This window comes from Conger conger, chromosome 18 (genome assembly GCF_963514075.1).
Source record: "Conger conger chromosome 18, fConCon1.1, whole genome shotgun sequence".
NCBI lineage: Eukaryota > Metazoa > Chordata > Actinopteri > Anguilliformes > Congridae > Conger > Conger conger.
The window spans coordinates 23,959,151-23,978,208 of record NC_083777.1 but is presented as its reverse complement, the minus strand read 5'-3'; the positions used below and the strand labels follow the sequence as shown (position 1 = coordinate 23,978,208).

The 19,058-nt window shown below is 50.6% G+C and overlaps 1 protein-coding gene across 4 annotated transcripts in view; it reads left to right on the top strand.

Annotated features, from left to right (window-relative positions):
• The window catches only part of ltbp1 (latent transforming growth factor beta binding protein 1), a 124,633-nt gene that overhangs the window by 10,554 nt on the left and 95,021 nt on the right, over window positions 1-19,058 (top strand). For all 4 annotated transcript variants that reach the window (XM_061227503.1, XM_061227502.1, XM_061227504.1 and 1 more), the window contains exon 3: window positions 1,970-2,309. In XM_061227503.1, the coding sequence (XP_061083487.1) occupies window positions 1,970-2,309 (340 nt within the window). The remainder of the gene's footprint in view (window positions 1-1,969; window positions 2,310-19,058) is intronic.

Sequence of the window (19,058 nt, the reverse complement as noted above, 5' to 3'; positions counted from 1 at the left end):
GGAGGACGACCTTGACTAACCTCTGAGATGGTGTGTGTGTATGCGTGTGCATGCGTGCTTGCATGTCTATGTGTGTGCTTGTATTTTGCGATGATGTCAATGTGAGCCTGCAATGAATGATTAATGGAAAAATGTCTCTGATTAATTCTGGTTGTGTCCATTGTTTGCACATGTGTTTGTCTGGATATGGGTATGTGCAGGGTGTGTGCACATGTGCATGTACGTATGTCCATGCGTGTGCACGCATTCATGCGTGTATGCATACAGGTGTTCCTGCATGTGTGTGTATGTACATGCATGCATGGGTGAGTGTGTGTTTGTGCATGCATATGCATTTGTGCGCGTGCATGTTTATGTGTATGTGTGCATATGTGCACGTGCCAGTGTGTGTGTGTGCACGTGCATGCGTGTGTGTATGTATATGTGCATGCCTGCGTACAGGTGTGTGTGTGTTTGTGCATGTATATGCATTTGTGTGCGTGCATGTTTATGTGTATGTGTGCCAGCGTGTGTGTGTGCACGTGCATGCGTGTGCGCATGTATATGTGCATGCCTGCGTACAGGTGTGTGCGCGTTTGCGCATGTATACGTGTGTGTGTGCATGCGTGTGTCTGGGTCACCGCGGCCCCGGGCATGCTGTGCTTTGTAGTTGAAGGATGAGAGCCCAGCAGAGCTGCTGTAATTACAGCCTACCTACCAGCCGCTATGGAGACCCACAGCCTCCCTGTTTCCCCCTCACGTGATGTCACCGCTTTCAGCCGCACTGTAATTGATTGCAGGGCCGGTTGGAGTAAATTACTGTTAGAGTTTGCATTCGGAAGAGGGGGGGGGGGGGGGGGGGATGGGGGCGGGGATCGGTCTGCTATGCAGGGAACCATGGCGGCAGTGTTTATACTGGCCGCTAATGATGTCCGAGAGCAGAAATGCGGTCACGGACAAAGGGACCGCGGAGGGATGGGCATTAAACACAGTGCCTGCCTTTCTCTCCTGCTCCCCTCTGTGCGGCGGTTCAGAGCCAGCTCTGCGGGGTCACTCGGGGGAAACGGCACTGCTGTGCGCTGGGAACACCGGCAGGGTTTTGGGGGAGTTGGAGCCACACCTCGCCGGTTTTGTCAGTGAGCTCATTAAAAGTGCTGCTTTCTGAAAACGGCCCTGGGTAGACTGGAGGGCTTTCAGCACCTGTGGGTTTAAATGCCCCGTCCCCATTTCCTGGTTATGTCTGTGTGTGTGTGTGTGTGTGCAAGTAAGCTCTGTGTTATCTGTGTGTATCTCTATAAGCTCTGTGTAAGTATGCTCAGTGATATGTGTGTGTGTCTCTATAAGCTCTGTGTAAGTATGCTCAGTGATATGTGTGTGTGTCTCTATAAGCTCTGAGTAAGTATGCTCAGTGATATGTGTGTGTGTGTCTCTATAAGCTCTGTGTAATTAGGCTCAGTTGTTGTGTGTGTTGTGTTGTCTGTGTGTTCATAAACTCTGTGTAAACTCACTGGGTGTGTGTGAGCTGTGAAAGTAATCTCATCGTTGGGTGTGTGTAAACTGTGTAAGTAATCTCAGTGTTGTGTGTGTTGTGTTGTCTGTGTGTTTATAATCTGTAGGTAAACTCACTGTTGAGTGTGTGAGCTGTGTTAGTAATCTCAGTGTTGCGTGTGTTGTGTTGTCTGTGTGTTCATAAGCTGTATGTAAACTCACTGTTGGGTGTATGTAAACTGAGTAATTAATCTCAGTGTTGTGTGTTTTGTGTTTATAAGCTATGTGTAAACTCACTGTTCAGTGTGTGAGCTGTGTTAGAAATCTCAGTGTCGTGTGTGTTGCCTGTGTCTGTGTGTTCATAAACTGTGCGTAAGTAATCTCAGTGTTGTGTGTGTTGTGTTGTCTGTGTCTGTGTGTTTATAAACTGTATGTAAACTCACTGTTGCGTGTGTGTGAGCTGTGTCAGTAATCCCAGTGTCCTGTGCTCTCTGTGTTGCAGCGAACTGTCTGCCGCAGTGTCAGAACGGGGGCATGTGTCTGAAGCCGCAGCACTGCGTCTGCAAGCCCGGCTCCAACGGCAAGGCCTGCGAGCACCGGACCACGCCCTCCATCCACCCCCCCGTCCCCAACGGACACACCAAGGGCCTGCCCAACGGACACGCCAAGGGCCTGCCCAACGGACACGCCAAGGGCCAGCCCAACGGGACGCCCCTGAGGCCCATCCCGCAGCAGGCCCCGCCCCAGTTCCTCCCCCCGGGCCCCGCCTCCGCCATGCAGCATCTGACCCTGACGGTCAAACAGCAGCCCCACGTCGTCCGGCCCCAGATCATACCCCAGCAGTAAGTCCCAGCCAATCACCGTCAAACCCCGGGTGACGGACAGGGCTCAAAAATGCTCCTCTGTGTGTCTCTTTGCTTTGGTTCATTTTACTGAAATTAGGGTATGTGTCAGAATGCCGTAGGTATGCTTTTGTGGTTTTGCTCTGTTGTTGGAATGTTTGTAGGTGAAGCTGCATCTAGCTTTCCTCTTTGGAAGTAAATTAGCATTTTGGCTAACCCGTCATATCCTATAGTGATGTTTCTAAGTAGTGTAGGTCTTGCCAGGTAAATATTCTACAGCAGCCGCTATTTGCTCTCAAGCAGTTCCGGATTCAGGTACAGAACATTGTTTCTGTTCTCTATCATTTGCTGGGCTTCCACTGCCTGTCAATTCAATGCTCTTCTTGAAAACTGTGTGTTTATGACAGATACCAAAACAGCAGTATAAAGGTAGCCTCTGTGTTTGTCCAGGCAGAAGACCTCCCACCCAAAACGCCTGTCCATAGAGTGACATTAACATTTGAAGAATGAGGATTGAGGATAGCACCTCCTCAGCTTGCTATCGTTAAATATTATCGATTGTCGAGATTGTCGGTCCTTAAACCTCTCGTTTTTCCAACTGTGGCCGAATAATAGGTTGTGTAGAAGTATTGATTCGGGCCTTGGAGCAGGGCTGGTGTTCCTCTCGTGAGGAGGTGGTGTGCGCTTACCTTCTCGCAGACCTCCTGCCTGTCCCAGAGTTCAGCTGTGATCAATCACCCGAGCTCTCCCCATGTTCGCTTGAGAGGAGAACAAGACCTCCAGCTGACACTCGCGGGTCAGCTGACATTGAACACTTCCAGGTTCAGGGTTCATGGCAGTTATTTCCAGGGCCTCCGCAGCATCCTGTAGCTTTTACCCGTTTTCTCATTCCTCTCCGCCGTTCCCCCTGATGGGCTGCGTTTTAGTTTCGCTGGTTATTTTAGTCCTTCTCTTCATTCATGTCAATGCCAGGAAAAACAGTGCCACAGAATATTTTCAACTAGCTCTTAAGTGGAAGGGTTTTTATTTTCTTTACCTCTTGGGTCTTGCTTTTGTTTTGCTTTCCTCAATGCTCTCTCTCGCATCGGGGCACAGTGAAGAGATGCTGCCTCGTCAAATCTGATGGGAGTGAGTGTAGACCAGAAAATTGGTCCGTCTGTGTGTTGAATGTGAGATGAGGTGTTGACTGCAAAAAGCCCATGCGTTTTGGTTTTTTTTATGTTGGCATCACGTGTGTGTGTTTTGATATCGATGAATGATGCTGAAAAACCTTCTTAATGTATTCTAAGTGCTGCTGGGGAATTCACTGCAAAACGTCGGGAGTTTTCTGTGTTGTTCAGGGACCATAATTGCTACCAGATCTGAACCCTTGAAAGCTGCACAGTTTCCAGTAGACTGATTTTTATTTTTCGTCTGGGGGAACCGTTCATCTGTTGCTCATCAACACGTTAAAAGTTAAAGAAAAGGTTACCAGATACCTACCAAAACGAGGGTTTAATCCCAAGGTCAATCATCAATTATTGGGGGGCTATTGGTTATTACGCTGAATATTACGCAGCAGCTGGTTTGAGTGAGGATGGTATTAAGATCTTTGTGGTTGTGGGGAGCTGTGCTGTCTGGATGGAGGTACGGTCTCGTGAACACCGAGGCCTTCTGAAGTGGGATTGAGGGGGGGGGGGGCGGAGGTGGTTAGTGGGGTCTGTTTCCTCTTCTGTGGGAAGTCTGGAGCACACACACCATTCAAGAAGGAGACGCGTCGTCTCCGAGCTCCCAGAGTGGTGGGAGCTTGGACAGCTTCCCAGTATCCCGTTCCTCCTGGAGTCATCATCCCGTCTCGATTCTCAGAGTTTCGCCCTCGCCCCTCCAATGGAACGCAAAGGGTAAATGGTGAATGGTAAATGGTTGGCGTTTATGTAGGGCCTTTATCCAAAGCACTGTACAATTGATGTTTCTCATTCACCCATTCACACACCGACGGCGATTGGCTGCCATGCAAGGCACCAAGCAACTCGTCAGGAGCATTCGGGGGTTAGGTGTCTCGCTCAGGGACACTTCGACACACCCAGGGTGGGATCGAACCGGGAACCCTCCGACTACCAGACGACTGCTCTTACCGCCTGAGACAATGTCGCCGTAGGGGAGGGGAGGGGGGTGGCCACGAGGCCGGGCGGGGCCGAAGACGAATAGGGCGGGGGCGGGGGGGGCGGGGGATGGGGGGGCGTAAAGTTAACGACTGCACCAGCGCTCTCTGGGTGTCAGGCTGAAGTGCGTCCGTTGAGAGATTGCTTTTTGAGGTACGGGAGGTGTGCAGTGGGAGTGGTGGCCCACCGTTCCACCGGTGCACTCAAGTGCCTCTCTCCATCACTCCGGCTGAACGTATAACTCACCCGGGGACAGGTTAATGCTACCGCGATGGCTGTCAGCCTGGTGCAGTCAGTGGGGTCAAACGCTATTCCTTATTCTCCCTCGAGCGTAACCGTGGCAACACACGACGGGCCTTTGTCAGTTGGCTCTTGCGCTTCTGCTGGACCCCGGGTCCGCGGCCCCGGTCCCCGGGAGAGCCGCGGAGCGCTGCTGTTTTTCTGTCGTTCGGCACGTAATCGATCAACGAAAGCAGCTGTGTACGGCTGCCCCGCCTCCCCTCCTTCCTCGGGTCCTGACCGGGGCTCCTGATATCGAGGTGAAACTGAAGAACGTCAAGACTCCGCGGCTCTCCCTGTGCGAGGCGCCGCCTGTTTTTGAACGCCGGCGAGAAATTGTTGCACACGACGTTCTCCGGCGCGCCTTTTAAGTGGCGACCGTGAGAGGGCTCTTGTAAGACGTTGTTTTCTTCAATGAGCGCGGCGTAATTTCGTAATTGCTTTCACAGGGGGAAGGTTTTGTTCCGTTCCATTAGCCGTGGCTGTCACGGTATTGTGGCAGTGAAGTGCTTTTCTTCCTGAGGGCCAAATTGCGCACACCGGGCGAACAATATTCACATACTGCATTGTGTTATAGCATGTTATCCTGAGCCATTGTACCTGCATGTAAACAAAGCAGGAGGCTTGTTATTTTCCGACTGCTTCTTTATTCTGTTGTTAGGAGGAGGTATTGTGTGACACTGACACTGCACAGGGTATGGGTGCAGTTGTCCTCGTGTGGCCAGTTGAATAGCCCTGACATAGGGAATTGTGGGTGGGTAGGATATCCAGTCCTCAGTGCCTTGTTAAACAGCGTTACTCCTGTGCGTTTGTAATATTGACGGATACCAGTGCGTGTTTGTGAAAATTTGTTCTCGAGGTGAAATGTATGACCTCATTCCTCGGAGCATAAAAGCACTTGATGAAATCATTCCCCATGCGCAAATTCAAAAGCCTTGTTTTAACGGATTCCAGGAATACTTCCAGGATGACTATTGTAGATAAAGTTTTTTTTCCATTGCTCATCTGTTCTGTGCTGATTTCAGTGCTGAACAACAACACTGAGGTCAAAGGCCTCCGTCGTTTGGCTTTTCTTATCTTCCCACCCTGCTGTGGGGCTGTCTCCTCAGGGCCAAGCCTACAGGTGCTTTTCTAATTAAGCTTGGGAAATTACACTTAAATCTGAAATTGCATCAAGACGGCCTATGTTTTGAAATAGTTGTGAATGGATTGAGGAAGGCTAAAACCAACATTTCCATCTATATTATAAATGAAGCTAAAGGAAATAGTGAGACCCTTACCGATTAGCCAGGAAAGATTGTGGATCTTATGTAGGAAAAGGTTAAAATTTAAAGTACGTGGAACGTTATCTAATCATCCAAATGTAATTTCCTCCACGTGTAATAATTATTTTATTGACTCAGCTCAGTGTCTGGCACACAGTTTCGGTACTAGAATCAAAAAATATTCCCTCCAATATGTTTTTTTTGAATTACCTGCCAAGGGACAACAGATGAAATTTAGCTTGATAGCTCGTTCTGGCACGGACAGAAGTGGCTGTGCACTGTCCCTGCCAGATACGCAAAGCAGTGGAAATGAAGAAAAGCTTTACAGTACCTTTATCTGCAGTGTGCCCCGTGGGATAAGGGGTAAGGGGGTTAGGGACTGGGATCACAGGGCCTGCGGTCTGTTCTGGGGTGGGGCAACTCGGGATGAGCTCAGGCCTGGCCCGCTCAATAAGAACTGTGCAGGGGCTTTGGGGGGCGGGGGGTTTGGGGACGTGGGTTGGAGGGGGGGGTGCATGTATAGCGATGTGCAGCTGAGAAAGAACAGGAGAACGCAGATGCTGCCGGCGAGAGGCTGATCCAAGCTGGGCAGCCACAGGGAACACTCCCGGTCACATCGGTGGACCAACGTGAACCCTTCAGTTTTTTTACTTTACTCGACGCAAAGTAAACGCTCCTGTGTGTTTCCCTGTTTCAGTTCTTTACGCTCCTGTGTGTTTCCCTGTTTCAGTTCTTTACGCTCCTGTGTGTTTCCCGGTTTCAGTTCTTTACGCCCCTGTGTGTTTACCTGTTTCAGTTCTTTATGCTCCTGTGTGTTTCCCTGTTTCAGTTCTTTACGCTCCTGTGTGTTTCCTTGTTTCAGTTCTTTATGCTCCTGTGTGTTTCCCTATCTGCGGCCTGTTTCAGTGCAGTCCGAAAAACTGCACACCTGCTACTGACAAGCACTCTGGAAAATTAAACATATCGCTAAGCAACACTCAGAGATCTCTGAGTGTGTAGCTTACCGTGCTAATGTGATTAAACATCACATTTTTTTAAACAAATTTCAGGTTCCATGAAAAAGCTTAAGCATTCGAGACTGATCTGCAGTGGTGTTTTAGTTTGAGTTCACATGCCAAGTCAGTGACCCTGAAGGAATGGGCTTGAGCGTGCTTTTTAAGATTAATTTAAACACTGTGAGTTCAGCTTAGCACAACTTAACGTGTTTTTCTCTCTCGTATGTAGAGCCACCCCTAGGTGCCGTTTTAGCACACAAAACCAGGCAGATGAGCTCAGTTTTGGGAGGGGAGCAGGGAACCATGACAAACCTGATCCAGGACAGACCATCCCCCAGGGTGACTGGGATGGGGCGAGTGTGGGGCGAGCGTTTCATTGCCTGGGAGGTGCCCGGAGTCAAGGGAGGGGGTCAAGTAATTTGTCATATGCACCCGTGTGGCTTTAGTGGTGTGACCCCATGTTGGGCTGGGAAAACATCTCAAGGGGTGCAGTACGGTGACCCATGCATGTGAGGAGGGAGGGGTGGTGGGCTGGTTTAACTGTGGGAGATGACTCTTCTTGGAGAGACCACCATGCTGGTCTCTCTATCACCCCCCCACCGCACCCACACACACGCACGCACCACCCACACACACACACGCACACACACACACAGAAGCTGCTTTCACCATTCCACATGCCAGAGAGGTCTTGTGTCATATCTGTCATGAGTCCGGTTTGGACTGCACCCCATTCCCTCCCCTCCCCACCCCCTCCAACCCTGGTTCAGGATGGCCCATGAGGTGTTGACTTTCTCATACCTTCTTTTACGCCTCTGAATCATGTGCCTTGGGGGTCTTGGTCGCCCGTGCTGAGTGAAAGGGAAACAGTGACCTCACCTCCACCTGTGGGGGAAGCCATGACTCAGAGGGGAGTCCCCCCCCAAACCCCACCCCACCTCCCCGCCCTCCTTTCTCTGCTGAGAGAGGCGCGAGTTGTGACTCGCCCAAGGCGTCCTCTGTTTCCAGTTAATTCTACAGCCCGTGCTTGTCTTTGTGTCTGCGTGTGTGTGTCCGTGTGTGTGTGTGTCTGTGTGTGTGTGTGCTTGTGTGTCTGTGTGTGTCTGTGTTTATGTGTGTGCACACGTGTGTTTGTACTTGTGTGTCTGTGTGTGTCTGTGTTTATGTGTATGCACCCATTTGTTTGTCTGTGTGTATGTGTGTGTCCGTGTCCATGTCTGTGTGTGCACGTGTGTGCACACATGTGTTCGTACTTGTGTGTCTGCGTGTGTCTGTGTTTATGCGTATGTCTGCGTGCGCACATTTGTCTGTCTGTGTGTGTGTATGTGTGTGTCCGTTTGTGTGTCTGTGTGTGTGCGTGTCTGCGTGCGCACGTGTGTGTGTGTGTGTGTGTGTAATCCCCTCCGTTGCGAGGCCTTCTCTGGAGTGCTGTTGCAGGCCCTGTTACACCTGGGCAGGCAGGACAGCTTACCTCTCTCTGCAGGTGGGGGCTTGTTGTTTCTGTTTCGGGAGAAAACGGTGCCCGCATTATCACCGGCCCGAAAACTTCCTCCTTCCTCCTTCCTCCTCCCTCTGTTAATCATCAGCGCTCTTTTCTCCTCCAACTGGCTCCATCCCTCCTTTCATCCCCAATCTGGAGCGTCCCTCCATCCACACCCCTCAGCAGACCACACATCTGACTCTGTGGATTCGCCCGCCTTACAAACAAAGTGCATCATAATTCCTCATCAGGATCCATAGGCAAATACATTGTGTGTGTGTGTGTGTATGTATGTGTGTGTGTGTGTGTGTGTGTATATGTGTATGTGCGTGTGTGTATTGGGGGGCTTTTCCTTTTAGTCTTTTTCACAAAAACATGAGCATTGTGGCCTGACACAATGCTAGCAGACACCCAGTGTGCGCAGACAGCAGTGCAGTGACAATGGGGAGGTGTGTGTTGTGGTTCATTGGGTTCAGCGCGGCGGTGCCGAGTGTGACGGCGGCTCCAGAGACTCCCGGGCCGGGCCAGGGACTCACGGACCGGGCCAGAGACTCCCGGGCCGGGCCAGAGACTCACAGCGTTGGAGGCAGACTGAGCAGGTTTGCCGTCAGCGGTCTGTTTATGTGAAAATAAGCACAATCCTGCGCTGATATTTCAGCCTGCCGGGGTCTCTCAGCCATTCCTGCAATACCAGGAGATGCAGAACTCTCCCCCTCTCTCCCTCTGCAATTACACCGCCCTCTGCCAGCACACGTGTGCCTGCCAGCCATTCTGTTGAGACTGGAATAGGATCTCATGTTTATAACTTTATAGCTCTCTCTCTCTCTTTGTCCCTCTCTCTGTGTCTCTCTCTTCTCTGCCTCTCTCTTTGTTTCTCTCACTCTCTCATCTCTCTCTCTCTCTCTCTCTGTTTTCGGTTCCGACAGGAGCAGCTGCAGTAGCTACCTTTTTATTTATTTTCACTGGGTAATGATCCTGTTTTCCTGCTGTGAGTCTTTGTATTTAAAGAGGAAAATAAACACTGCAACAGGGCTGTGCTTCTCACATTGTGAACCCAACTTCCCCATTTCCTCTCCTTTCTCTCTCTCTCTCCCTTTCCCTCTCCTCCTCCCCCTCCCCCTCTATCTCTCTCTCCCAGTCTCTGTCTCTCCCTCCATCTCCCTATCTCTCCACCTCTCTCTCTCTCTCTCTCTCTCACTCTCTGTGGGTGTGATATTAATGCTGCTCCCCCACCCGACAGATAGGAGAGGATAGATCTTTCCGGCACTTCCGCCCTGAAGTCCCCCCGATGTGTGGGGGCTCTGGGTCTGCCTGTTCAGGCCTGCTCACTGAGTCCAACCCATCGGCTCTCTATCCAGACAGCTTTGCCCGGTTATCAGGTGTGGGATTTCTGAACCGAAACATCTGCCTCTCACCGAAAGCGAAACCGGGCTCCCCCCCCCCCTCCCCTCGACCGCTCGACAAATGCGACGCTCCCCCACTGACGCTCCATCCCGTAGGGCTGAAAGCACGAGGGTGGGGGCTCGTGTCCCCCTCAGCGACGGCTGGGGGGGGGGGGGGGGGCGGTGTATTCGCCCGGGTTGTCCCCTCTCCTGCTGCCCAGCTGAAAGTCGGGGGGAGACGGGGGAGCCGTGACCCGAGGCAGGACTCCCGCACCACAGGGGGGCTCTGTTTCAGCTCTGGCCGCTTGCCAGCGACCTCCGTGCGCAGACCCCGGCTTCAAAGAAGCCCGCCGGGGGGCTTCGCCCGGAGGGGGACCCCATGAAAGCGTGCGGTGGAGGAGCCGGCGGGGGCCGAGGCGTGGGGGGGGGGCACTTAGCCCTGACCTTTTACCCCCACACTCCCCCTCCTCCCCGTGTTAGCAAGGCAGGAAAGAGACGCCCCGTTCTATTCCAGGACGGGACAGTGGAGGGTTGTGGATACGCACAAACGCGGAAACGCGGGGCTGTTTATAAGGCTATCGCGTTCTGTTTATTTATACAGACAGGGGACCTGTAGAGTGGAGGTGGGAGGTGGGAGGTGGGGTGGTGGGGTGGTGGGGTGGTGTGGAGGTGGGATTTGGGAGGTAGGGTGGTTGGGTGACCTCTCCTCTCCTCCCCTTTCAAGCCCGGCAAGTGCATTTGGTCCTCCATGCCAGTTCCATAGGGGTGGATTATTGGGCTGGTCAGTCTGTAGCCTGCTGTGAGAACCTCTCTTCCTCTCTCTGGATGTGAAAGGGTTAGCTGTCAGTCTGACTGCAGTAAATGTCAGCACACACGCTCTCCGGGCGAGCCGGGTCCTCACGGCGCGCCCGTGGGCCTCCCTCCACCCAGCCCCGCGCTCCTGCAGTGCGTCTCCGTAAACATTGATTCCGCGCGGCAGGATGAACCTCCCCGGGTTTCTGTGCCGGTCTGGGTACGTGGTACGGCCTTCGCGGCCGGTGTTCACAGCTCCGCCCCGGCCTCCTTCACGGCGCGCTTTCGATCGATCCAGGGTGCCGCGGTGCCCAGCGCGGGCGGAAAGGTCAGCCCGTGGGGGAGGCAGGAACACGGAGTGCTCCCCGCTCTGTTTCCCGGATCGACCGTCTCGGCTGACGCCGAGCATAATCGCTGGAAAACAGTTAATCTTTGCCGGTGTTCCTTTAGCCGTAATTATTCTTGGAAGGGGCCTTTCTCGCAGACCTTTGAAATTTATCAGTCAGGCCGTGCGCTGATGAAGAGAGGCCTCTCCTTTCAGGTCCTCTAAACTCTCCTGCCCTATCTGATTGCCCTCGCGCCAGGTCTCGCACTGCAGATTACCGTGCTGCGGAGTGCTTTTCTTTTTATGTTTCGCAGATACACCGAAGCTTAAAAAAAAAAAACATTCTGCCAGCCTAAAATTGCATTCGTTTTTTTTTGCACTTAAAAGGAATGCCTGCTAATATCTGGTTTGCATGTGCTGCGATAAGACAAGGAAACCACGGAGCAGCGAGAGGTTCCCTCTCCCGCTCTCTCTCTGAGCTTACCGTATGTGGCTTGAAATTTCAGAAGATTAGCCCTGCTCGGCTGAAAATATCCCTCTTATCCCGGAGCGCATATGTGCGCCCTTGCGTTTCACTTGCAGTGCTTTTCCCTCTTTCGCGCTTTCCTCTGCCATATCGATCTATATTTAGAGGATTGCGACTGTGGGCTCATAATTGATCATCGTTATGCGTAAAATTATAAATGGTGTCGTTAACCCGAGCGAATGGATGATTTTGTCTCTGGGTACATCTGCTCTCTGTCTGTTCCTTAAACTGTATGTCATCCCAGCGAGGAGCTATTTTAATTATCGGTATACATTTTAATTATCCTGTACCCCTCGTCATTTCTCTGATGGTTAAAAAACAGCTAGGCCTTTACTGCCCCTATATTTCCCATCTGTAAGGCTCATGCTAACTGCTGGTTTTCATGTTTGCTAGTATGTAAAGTGTTCAGGCCAAGAACTTATAGCACAGCTGAGTGGCTAGCACAGTTCACTGTTGGTAAATCTGGTCATGTGACCAGCCCTATTACAAATGGCTGCCAATTTTACATCTTTTTTTTTATCAGTGACAAGCCAGATTAATGGCCTCAGGACGCAGCGATCTTTTACTGTGGTATTTAATGGGCCGTTAAATTCTTACCCCATGGTATGCCGATTTCACCGTGCTCGTGTCTTTACCTGATTTCAGTCTCTGGCATGAGGCCCACAGTTAAGAGGTGGACATTAAGTTTGCACAAACCAGCAAGCAGAAGCTTGACAGTTGGCATCGACTGCCTAACAGCCTGTCAGCGCACTGCGAGTGAGGTGTTTTTCTTCTTCCCTTTCATCTCTCTGAGTACACGCAGCGTTTCTGGAGTGCCCGCTCGAAAAAAAAACATAAAAACCCGCTCCGGAAAAAGCAGTCATTTCACAGCTTATTTCAATCGCTTTGCGAGCAACACGGCTCTGCGTGACTGAGGGTGGCTACCGGCCTGTCTCTTACCGTCGCCGTGGCAATGGCGGTTGCTTGTAGGCGCTTTTAAAAGTGGCAGTGCTGGAAATGTTGCGGCTAGGCCCCTGGCACTTTGTTAGCCTCTTTAGCCGGAGCGCAAACAGCTCTCTCGGTGGGTCAGGTTGTTAACCCGGAGAGAGACGGCTCAAAGTGCTGTCTGTGGTTCCTCTCCCCAGAGGGAGCTGGAGATAGCTGTTGAACCCTTGGGGAGGCAGTGATGGAGCCATACCCGTCAGTCTGCCAGTTAGGGTCTCTGAGTGTGTTTTTTCAAAGGGTCTATATATCACTGCAGGGAGGAGTTGTGATGCTGTTTTTTCAGCAGGAGATGAGAGGTCAAAGATTCTCTTGGGCCTTGGGGCCATTTGGTAAGCTGACAAGCTGACATGCATTGCTCCAAATATGTATACTGTGTGTGTGTGTGTGTGTGTGTGTGTGTGTGTGTGTGTGTGTGTGTGTGTGTGTGTGTGTGTTTGAAATCTTTTTAGCTTCGAATGACATGGATCCATCTGTACATAGTATTCTTGTGAAATGTCAGGCTGTAGAATTCTTGAGTCCCGTGTCACGAGATCATTTTCCGTTTATGTTTTAACATGTTTTAAAGAGTATTTTTCAAGTGTCTGGTGTTGGTGCAGATTGCGTCTCAATTGTTTTTCTTTCAGGAGAGGCAGTATGGCTTCAGACAATCGCACAGGTACAGGCCCGGCTCATGTTTCAGGCTGTTATGATATCCTGGCATCCTCAACCCCGTCAGGCCTTCCAGCCAGAACAGCTTGAAAAACAGCTGTACCTGATAGCCTATTCGGGCGCGCTGCCCGCCCGCCTCCGAGCCGCTGCCGGTTAACTCCGGGCGAAACGCCGTGCCGAACGCTGCGGTCGACACACCTGTAGAGCTCAGGTGTGGATGGAGCTCTCTCAGAGCTGAGAGGCGTGTGAGACCAGGGGAGTGCTTCGCCCCTAACTCTGTGTGTTCTCCGTTTCGTCCGTTTAAAATGTTTTATCGACGGGCTTCTGCGCCCATTCTGCGCCCATTCTGCGCCCATTCTGCGCCCATTCACACAGAGTTCCTCATTCTTCAGCTCCTCAAATCAGGAAAAGAGGTTCAGGCGCTCGAAGTGAAAATGATTAGTCCGGTACATTCTCTGAGAGCATAACTTACAGCAGGCTTTCAGCACTAGCACTTTTTATGTTGTGTTTGTTGAACCCGCTCCCTTTTGGTACTGAAAATGTATGCAGAATTATACATGAGACTTTATTCCCTCCAGTTGGAAAAATCGGGTGGTACTGTGTGCCTTATTTGCATAAATACTTTTCGTTTTTGACATGTTCATTATCTGTGAGCAGATAAACATATTTTCATCAGTGAGGGACATTCGATTGCCGTCCTAGTGACAAAGGCATCTTTACATTGAGGCATCTTTACATTTACACTTTCTTCTTTCTAATGGTTGAGAATGGCATTAGGTGGGGAAATTTGAATTATTGCAGATGATATTGCTTTTATCATGGCTTACCAGGATATATATATAAGGCTTTATTTTACGTATATACAGAGTGATGAATGTTTAAAGATAACAGAGTGATCAAATACACTCTGTGAGCATTACGCTCACACACACCACCTAATCCTTAAGTCTCTGAATTTCGTGGTTTCCACCTTCAGTCGTCTAGTCCTTCCCAGCGGTGCTAACGGCCGTGACCAAACACGGTGTAATAAACTGTCATTTATTTAGCGCGAGTCACTCACTGGCCAAGCAGAAGCATGTGGAACAGCTTAGACGTGTTCGAGATGTGAGAACGCTCCTATCCTATTTGAGTTGGAGGCGACGAGAGGATCGCGTGGGCGTGTTGTTATTAATGGTGAAATGATCGAGAGCGTGTTTTCGCTCGCATGCGACGCTCCGGGTTTTTCCGGGAAGGCGCTGTCCCCTCCCTGTGGAGCCGGGCGGGGCCCGGTCGAATCCGGGCCCCTCAGGGGGCCATTAGAGCGTTTCCCCCCCAGACAAATTGATTAGTTTACAGTGCGGAGACGCGAGTGAACCCGTGCCAAAGATCACTCTGACCCTCAGCGCCAGTCACTGAGCCCCGAGACACGCCCCCCCCCGCGCCCAGCGAGAGGCCGTCTCCTGTTCCCATCAGTCTCGCGCTCGCAGACGGCGTTAATGTCAGAGTGTCCCCGGGACGGGATCCGTGCCAAAGACGAGAAGAACCTTCCGGAAGGAGGAAGAGGTGTGACTGGAGGGGCCAGAACACTTCTTTGCTTCTTTGTGCAAGCGCGTTACGTCAGGCAGGCTGGGAGGTGAAATCAGCAGGTTGGAGAATACAGAGGCACCCGGCTACGAAACCCCCCCCCAGGGCCCAGGGCCCTCCCAGCACTGTGAAAACCAGAGAATAAGTCAATCTCAGCGAGTACTTTAATCTTATATTCAGACTTTAAATCTTATTTTTGTTTTTTTGCTATGAAGACAAAAATTTGCCAATGGAGTGAGACTCATTTCAAGATTTGCCAATGGGATAAGAAAATGCCACTTGTCAAGCAAACACAAGCCAATGTTTTGTACCTGAAAGAAAAGCACGCGACGAAAACACTTTTTAAGACGGACGTTTCTTGTAGTGATGACTGCAGGCGGAATATTCCGTTTGATCCGCTCGCCAGAATTCCCAGGCCTCCTCCCGTCAAGTCTCTCTGAAAAGTGGAGCTTCCCTCCCCAAGAGGATTCTGGTTCCCCCTGAAAATCTCCCTTGTCAGGAGCGGGTTCCTCGAACGAGGCCCCCGTTCATCGGTCGGCTGTTAGGATGAGTGGTGATATGGTATAAAGGCAGAAATGGACAAAAGTAACAATAGAAATCGCCACCTGCTGGTATTCCACGAATTGTCAGTAGAATATAATAATGTTAATTCTATTTTTGAGTGTGCTTCCTAGTTTTTTTGCGAGAATAACATTGTCAGCGGAGTTCGCTCGCACTGCATTAGCGTAGCCAACCAATTCTCCGCTCCCCAACTATTCCAATTAAAACAAATGGGTTAGAAATGGTATTATTACGTTTCACGGCCGGAGAGGAGAAACAAAAGAGCGTCTGCTGCCCTGTGGCCTTGGGAAGACTGTTGGAGGAGAAATGGATGAAATTACATGCAAAGGCATAAACGGCAGATAGCAGTCCTGAAAGTTAGCTCGCCACACGGCTTGTTTTTACTCGACGCTCACAAAGTGTTTGTACAATACAGCCGTCGAGCGACAGCCGAGTGTGCTTGTGTCTTCTCGTGCTGTAAAAACATGGTGTTTGTTGTGACTCGTCTGTGACTTTCAAGGGCGCTTGAGAGAGGATCGCTCGACGACAGGCCCTGATCGGTGAATGTAAGAGACGGAGTTGGAGAATGCCGGTGTTGGCAACTTTGAGGCGTTTAGATTTTGAGGTTAGCTCCTTGTTGTGAGATTTGGGCTTTTTTTTTTTTTTTTTGCTTGTTGTTGTTTTTCTTCGACAAGGTTTTGAAATGAGAAATGTGAAGACGTGCAACTTTTTCCAATATGTCTTCAGGGATTGAGACTGGAGAAGAGAGCGAGAGGGAGAGAGAGAGAGAGAGAGAGGGAGAGGGAAAGAGAGAGAGAGTGAGAGCGAGAGAGAGGGAGAGAGGGAGAGGGAGAGCAAGAGAGAGGGAAAGAGAGAGAGGGAGGGGGAGAGCGAGAGAGCGAGAGTGAGAGAACGCAAAACAGAGAGCGAGAGAGGAGGGGGAGGGATGGACAAGACGACGAAGAGGAGGAGGAGGAGGAGACGTGAAAGATTGATGCTTGATTGTGTCAGCGGCCTGCTGGCTGTTGTGATGAGGGGATAAATTACAGCCTGGTTGTGGTGACGGAGCCAGGGCTAATTGGCCCAGCGAGTCTGGGCAGGGGCCTATGGAGATGTATGTAAATGTGCACAACACGCCAGGCGGCGAGGAAGGTCACGCACGCAGCCGTGTGGCGCCTGCCGTGATGGCGTCCTCTCAGAGATTGTGCTTTCAGCCATTTGTGTTTGCGTGTGTGTGTGTGTATGTGTGTGTGCGTGTATGTGTGTGTGTGTATGTTTGTGGGTGTGTGTCTCCTGTATGTGTGTGTATGTGTGTATGTATGTTTGTGTGAGTGTGTGTGTGTGTATGTGTGTGTGTGTGTGTGTATGTGTGTGGGTGTGTGTCTCCTGTATGTGTGTGTTTGTGTGTTTGTGTGTGTGTGTGTGTGTGTGTGTGTATGTTTGTGGGCGTGTGTCTCCTGTATGTGTGTGTATGTGTGTGTATGTATGTTTGTGTGAGTGTGTGTGTGTGTGTGTATGTGTATGTGTGTGTGTGTGTGTATGTTTGTGGGTGTGTCTCCTGTTTGTGTGTGTATGTGTGTGCATGTGTGTTTGTGTGAGTGTGTGTGTGTGTGTGTGTGTGTGTGTGTGTGTGTGTGTGTGTGTGTGTGTGTGTGGGCGCATGTATGTGTGCGTTTCAGAAAGTTTTACATGAGAATCTGCTGTCCTTCTGTTTTAATGCAGATTCTTGGCTCTATCCTAAACGATTCCCAAGATTAATGCATTTTTAATAGCTCCCTCTTTAGGGATTCTGTACGACTATTGATTTGCATATAGTTTTGGATTTTGAGTGTAGTTTAAATTCATTGCTTTGAGCTGGCGGTTTTTAGTGCCTCAACGTGCTGAAAGAAAACCTTTAGTGATAATTTTCTAAATAAACCACTTTATTACGTATTTATTAGACTTATGCTTCTGCTGCCGTAGCCTATCCACTTAGAGGTTTGACGTGTTGTGTGTGCAGAGATGCTCTTCTGCATATCACTTGCATTACTGTCACCTTCCTTTCAGCTTTGACCAGTCTGGCCCTTCTCCTCTGACTTCTCTCATTAACAAGGCAAAGCGTTTCTGCCCGCTAAACTGCTCACTGGATGTTTTTGTTTTTCGCACCATTCTTTGCACACTCTAGAGTTTCGTGTGAAAATCCCAGGAGATCAGCAGTTTCAGAGGAACTCAAACCACCCTGTCTGGCACCAACAATCATTCCACAGTCAAAGTCACTTAGATCACATTTCTTCCCCATTCTAATGTGAACATTAGCTGAATCTCCTGACCCGTATCTGCGTGATTTTATGCATTGCACTGCTGCCACACAATTGGCTCATTAGATAACGGCATGAATAAGTAGGTGTGAATAACAGGTGTTCCTAATAAAGTGCTGAGTGAGTGTAGATTTGATGATTTGATACGAGTGCTCTTTTAAAAGTCACAGCTGTCACTGAATATTACTCTGAGCTCATGCACCAATTGAGCTGCTTTCTCTTCCTCCCTCATGAGTCCAGCTCATCTGTGCAGAGTGCCTCTCACAGAGCAACACCCCCAGCCCAGAGATCTCTCTCTCTCACTCTCTCACTCTTTCACACTCTCCTCTCTCCTCTCTTATGCTCTCTCACTCATTCTTTCCCCTCTTCTCCCTCTTCCCCCTCTCTCTCTCACTCTCTTTCCTTCTCTCCCCCTCTCTCTCTCACTCTTGCAGTCCTCTGCAGTCAGCCCCGGTGAGTGGGTTGGCCTGCTTTCCCTTACCCGTGCACTCCCAGAGGTGGAGTACACCCTCACTCTCCTTATCCTGGGGGTCCCAGGACGCTGAGTTTTACCAGCTCTCATGGGCACAGCCTGTGGAGGGGGGTGGGCTGATAGTCCAAAAAATAGTTGCTCTAGACCCCTTCCTGCCATCCCCCCAGTCATCAGGTGGCTGTTAGAATAACTAGACAAAACTCTGACTTCCACTCTGACTGTACTGGTGTAGATTACCAGTCCCCCCCCCCCCCCCCTTACTGATGTTCCAAATCAAACAGACCGTTTGGGGAAGGGCTCACGCTGCTCTGTGGCGGGACGGGGCGGCCCGTGTCGCCCCTGGGGGGACCCAGCGGAGGGTAACGAGGCGCTGCCTGCCGGCCCTCCAGCTGCACGGGGGCCACAGGTGTTTCTGGCAGCGCGGGCTGCTCGGGGCCCTATAAACACACGCCGTGATGAATGGTGGCAGAATCGCGCACTTCCAGGAGCAGAGTCCCCCGCGGTACGTCGATGGCGAAATATCGGGCCCCGTTGAGCGGCTTTATTATTGGTCGGTCTCGGCTAAAGTATGATTAAGCACTTGGCAAAGTCGTTATCTAGCTGTCAAGCGCAGAACCCTGGCTGGGTGTGTGTGAGACACATTTTAAAATGCCTAAATGCTTTTTTACTTGTCCGGGAGTTTTATCAAAGCTGTCTGTTGTTGGTTGCTAGGCAGTCTATTGTCCAATATGCCTTGGAGATAAGAACCAAGTGCACTTGTCGCCTTTTCTCCGGTGAATTGGTTCATTGCTTTTGCACTTGTGCGTGGAGTCTGCTCTTGTGGCCAGACAACTGGTCACCTGCTCACTGTAAGACGTCATGGGTTTTTGTTGAGCAGACGCCAGAATTCATTTCCCAATATCTGTAGATCTGGAAGTGCTTCAGTGGACATTTCCATGCATAAATCATACATGCCTGGGATCTCTCCATAATTCACTTGTATTTAATAGAAGATTGCATTACGTTACAATCACTTTAGCCCGAGCTACGCACAGGAGAGCATTTTTTAACGTGTTTTATG